Source organism: Octopus bimaculoides, chromosome 9 (genome assembly GCF_001194135.2).
Source record: "Octopus bimaculoides isolate UCB-OBI-ISO-001 chromosome 9, ASM119413v2, whole genome shotgun sequence".
NCBI classification, from domain to species: Eukaryota; Metazoa; Mollusca; class Cephalopoda; order Octopoda; family Octopodidae; genus Octopus; species Octopus bimaculoides.
Genome location: NC_068989.1, coordinates 59,100,386 through 59,105,944, shown reverse-complemented (window position 1 = coordinate 59,105,944; position 5,559 = coordinate 59,100,386). Strand labels below are relative to the sequence as shown.

At 36.5% G+C, this 5,559-nt stretch overlaps 1 protein-coding gene across 1 annotated transcript in view; it reads right to left on the bottom strand.

Annotated features, from left to right (window-relative positions):
• The window catches only part of LOC106871023 (uncharacterized), an 11,167-nt gene extending 5,858 nt beyond the window's left edge, over positions 1–5,309 (bottom strand). The window contains exon 1 of the mRNA XM_014917282.2: positions 2,552–5,309. Coding sequence (XP_014772768.1) covers positions 2,552–4,541 — 1,990 coding nt within the window. The 5' untranslated portion in view covers positions 4,542–5,309. The remainder of the gene's footprint in view (positions 1–2,551) is intronic.
• Positions 5,310–5,559: the final 250 nt, after the last annotated feature.

Here is a 5,559-nt window from a genome sequence, read left to right as displayed (position 1 = left end):
ATATATGTGTGTGTGTGTGTGTGTGTGTGTGTGTGTGTTGGCTTTTGGTGCAAAAGGCACGCTTGTTTATACAAATGCATGCATAAATGCATGCATACACACATATATATACATATATGTATATATATATGTGTGTGTTTGTGTGTGTGTGTATATATGTATATGTATATCTATATGTATATATATATATATGTATGTGGGTGGGTGTATATATGTATATGTGTATATGTATTTATATGAGTGTGTGTGTATCCGTGTGTGTATGTGTGCGTGTGTGTGTGTGTATGTGTGTACATGCATATATGTATATGTATGTATATTGACATATTATGGTTGAGGAAAAATACCTCTGAGAAGTGCTTTTGTTTCTCATACAGTATACAAGTATGTAAATATTTAAGATATATTATATGTTGAAGTGAAAAACTTTGATTAAGTGCGATTTTGCAAGCAACTAGCAGATAAAACCTCCCAAAGGTTCTGTTTAAAAATTGTAAACCACAAAATACTCGGATAATTCCAATAATATCATTTAATTCAATTTGTGTTGAAAAACATTCGTATGCATGCTTTTGAGAGTATGTATGTATGAATGTATCTGTATATATGTGTGTATGTGCACGTATATGTATGTATGTATATATATACATATGCATATAACATATTCCCATACACTTTATTCCTGCGCATATTTTGTATGAATATTTTGTAAAGAGGTAGGTTTTGGTATGCAGAGCAGAATGACAAGTATAAGTGGGAGTTCTAATTCTACTTAAAGAAGTATTTGATGTTATATCGCATGAACTTATTCTTTATGTTCGTACTATTGCAATCTTTATCCCACATAGAACTCATTTCAGATGTAACATCAACAGTTTCTTACACGAGCACAAAACTACTCATCTATAACTGATGCGCCAAGTAAGTGACACGGTTGACTCCGACATATAGACAGAATTAATTCACTATTATGGGACAAAACGTGATAATAACTACTGGATGATTTGAAACGGGAACGTAGACTGGAAAAATGAAAAACGTTACTTCATTAACAGGTAATAAAGTAGCTGATTTATAGAAATGTAGGACTACTGTATTAAACACCTTGCATGATATAAAAGTAAGTGGGAAGTATCAGGAAAAAGAAAGAGAATGAGAATGAGAGAAAGAGAGAGAGAGAGAGAGAGAGAGAGAGAGAGAGAGAGAGAGAGAGAGAGAGAGAGAGAGAGAGAGAGACAGAGAGACAGAGAGACAGACAGACAGACAGACAAACAGACAGACAGAAACAGACTGGCAGACAGAGAATGAAAATGAGATAGATGAGTCCTACTTCTAAGAAATAATTCAGAGTTCTAGACATGACAGCCAATATGTTGCATAAAACACCCAATGAGTCCCACAAAATACTTTTCGTCCCAAGACACGTCTATGTCGCTAAATCATATTCTGATGATTAAGTAACTGCACCACATATCCACACACACACACACACACACACATATACACTAAATGATAGAAGTCTTGCCGACGTAGGCCAATAGCAAGCTCTTTCGAGTCTGTTTGATCGTACAAATATATATACATACATGCATACATACATGCATACATACATACATACATACATACATACATACATACATACATACACACATACATGCATACATACATACAGGCATGCATACATACATACATACATACATACATACATGCATACATACACGCAAGCACATAGACACACACACTCACGCATATACATAAAGTTTTTTTGAAATAAATGTTTGATGCAGTCACAAGATTTGAAGAAAGATTCTCTTAAATTAAAAATTATTAATAACACGTGTATATGTATGTATGTATGTATGTATGTATGTATGTATGTATGTATGTATGTATGTATGTATTTATGTATGTATATATATGTATGTATGTATGTATGTATTTATGTATGTATGTACGTATGTATGTATGTATATATGTATGTATGCATTTATGTATTATGTATGTATGTATGTATGTATGTATGTATGTATGTATGTGTTTGTGTATCTATATGTTCATACAGATACATACCTCACTATGCATGAAATTAGAAATACTTTCCTATTTTGTTATAAAATCCAACATGTTTTGTTATCAATATAATAACAAAAACTAATATTATAAATATCTTTTACAGGACTATACAATATTTATCCGTGTATCTCAAATATTATTGATATTGTTAAAGAGTGTACGATGTTGTAATGTTCTAAGTACAGAAATGGTAGAGCTAATGTTGGTAGATTGCAAACATCTTACATTGATATATAATACAGTATACATTTTGTGTTGGTTTGGTATTCATATAAGTTTGAAAGAATATATATATTTACGCTTGAGAGAGTGTATGTATTTAATAGTGGTATATATTAGTGTTTGTATTTCAAGTTGCTACAGTGTATATATTTAATTTTGCTACAATACATATATATCTAATATTCAGATTGGTCTATATATTTATGAAAATTTACAATAAAGTAATCAGAGTATATAAGCAAAAGAGTATACATACCACTTGTGTTCCATACAGCTTTCATCTTGCTGCCAGTTCCCTGTCGGAGCGAGTTTTCAACATATTCAAGGGGATCGGCCCCTGACATAAGAATTTCCCTGAGCAGGGCAATATAAGCAATAGCCAAACGTAAAGTGTCAATCTTGGAAAGCCGTTTCTCGTACGGGAATGTCGGAACATGACAACGGAGTTCTTCAAAGGCAGAGTTGATACTCAACATTCTTTTCCTCTCTCTGATGTTAGCTGCATGCCTCTGTATTTGATATGGGTTCGGGGTGAGGCAACGGCGCTTTCTAGAGCTCGTCTCTTCACAACTAACGCCGCCCCCTATCTCAGACATGGATGCACAGCCCACTCCGCTAAGTCCTATTCCTCCTACTCTTACTCCTCGTCCTTCTGCTCCAGAGCTAACACTTACCCCTTCTGATTGACAATAAACACCCCCTGCACACATATGTGTACGGCTGTTGCTGCAGCTTTGCAGATGAGAAGAATGGAAGTGACCACTTTGGGTTGCATTCACTACTGCCTGTTCCTCTCTCTCACAATCTAGTTTGAGATGTGATTGGTGGTTAGGGTGAAGATGGAAGGATGCAGAAAGATTAGACGATGTAACAGATGGCGTTAGCGGTGATTCTTGGTTGCAGTGCTCGCGAGATGAACAATGATGAAGATAGTAATGGTATTGGTGAGTTGAATCCTGGTTGCTGTTTTCGTTTGAGATTGTTTGGTTACTGTACGAGTTCACTTGCTCTTTTATTCCTTCTTTGAAGTTAGTAGTTGGGTACATATAATCATCTGTAGGCAGTTCCTCTTTCGCCACTTCTATGTTAGAAGGACAAGGGCTAAACCTGTTTTGTGATAACTCTAGATTACAGTAAGAATTCGACAGAAAGAAATTACCTCCTTCCACTTCCTCTTCTTTCTTCTTTTTCTTCTTCTTCGCTTCTTTATTTGAATTCTTATTTTTATCAACTGCCTTTACGAGGTATTTTTGCTTTGAAGGTTGCAGTCTACACTCTGGCGATTCTAACAGCAAACTGGTGTAATCCGAAATGATACTGGCTGTTAAAATATTTTCTACAATATCAGTGCTTTTTGTATCCTGACTGAGTTCACTGTCCAAATATTGAGAGTGCCATGGAGAAAGTTCGTTTTGTTGTTCTTGATGCAGATCTTGATGTTGGTTTAATTCTTTAGGATAATTAAGATTATCACTTTCGTTATGGCAGACCTCACTATGGTAAGCCGTATGGTTGCAATTGTCAGTTCTGTCTGTATTCTCTTGCTGCAATGGTTGTTGTTGCTGATGTTTTTGATTATGCTGCAATTGTTGGTGGAGGTGTTGATGCTGTTGTTGGTATCGCTGTCGTCGTAGGCCGTTTACATTATGGGAAGAACAATGTGAAAGATCTTGATGAACACATTCAGGGCCGTTGTCTCGTTGCTGGTACCTCTGGGGTTGATTTAGCTCCACATGCAAATATACTGATGCCTCCAATTTCTCGCTCTCATCATGTTGGTGTGGATGCAGGTGGAGGCTTTGCTGTTCTGTTTTGTGCTGACACTCTCTATCCACTTCATCTCTGTCTGCACGCGGGTTCTGTCGCTGGTCGCAGACATAGTTGCGTGATATAAAGAAATAAGGCTTTCGACTAGTTCGCTGCTGTCGCTGCAGCCGTCTGCACCACTGCCGCCGTTGTGATGGGCGGGGGTCGTTGCTGTAACTGCAGCCATCATTGTCAACAGTATCTCTACCAGTATCTATGCAAAGAATTTCTGTGATTTCATCGTCCATCCCTACATTCCCGCTACTGCTGCTACTCGCTTCTTCTTCGGGTAACTGAATATCGGAGGAGAATTTTCTTGCATCATATTCGAACTCTGATCCATAAACATCTACTATAGAGTTACTTTCTTGCCAAAGTTCGCGGCTAAATTGAAATGAAGTAAAAACAGCACCCAAAGGTGGCATGACAGTCGATGTCATAGCTTTACTGACTTTTTTCTCAATGTAAGTACATTTTGGTATCAAGTTAACGATCAGCTGATAAAGAAACTTTTAATATGCAGCCTTTTACAGATGTTTCCAGCGGAGAATTTACTAAAAGGAAAATTTTGCGGCGAAGGTTGTTGAAATTAATCACTGAACTAATTTAAAAACAAAAACATTACTTAAAGTTTGTTTGGAATAAATTGTTTTCTGCTAGAATAATGTTTTTTTCCTCAAGGCTTTAAATTTTAATAAATACGAAATTAACAATTATCAAGGGTAGAAAATGGCATTAGATAGAGATCTGTGGAAAAAAATTTAATCTGATAGCTAAAAGAATTAAGAAGTTATGCGAGGAGAGATTGACAATGTCTGCTGTATGATCGACTTCAATAAATTTTGTGAATCACTAATCCGTTGATATTTATAGAGAAATCTCAGTGCTGCTGCTCCATTCACTTGTTCTCCCACCTCTTTCCTTCCTTTTCTTCCTTTTCTTCTTCTTCTTCTTCTTCTTCTTCTTCTTCTTCTTCTTCTTCTTCTTCTTCTTCTTCTTCTTCTTCTTCATTTTTTTTACTTCTGTGGTTCCAGATATTTTGGATTTCCTATTTCACACCGGGTGTCTAGTATTCGACCGCTGTGTCCCTTCCGAAAAAGAATTTTTCCTCCCAAGAAACGGAAGAGTAAATAATGTGAAGGACGTCCACGTGACTGAACGACCCTGGAGCTGTTGGGATACGCTCGGGAGTAGGGTCACACGTGTCGCTAGCCACGTGGGCGGGTTTCGTTCTCCCCCTCTCATTATCCATCTCCCTGCCTCTCTGTTTTCTTCGATGGCCGTATAACGTCGTAATCAGCAGCATTGATTGTTCTCTAATATAGAATCACAGATAGAATCATGATATAGTTACTGAAAAACAGATACGGAGATGAACAGATAAGCAAATAGACAAACAAACAGACACGTGTGTGTGTGTGTGTATGTATGTATATATATATATATATATATATATAT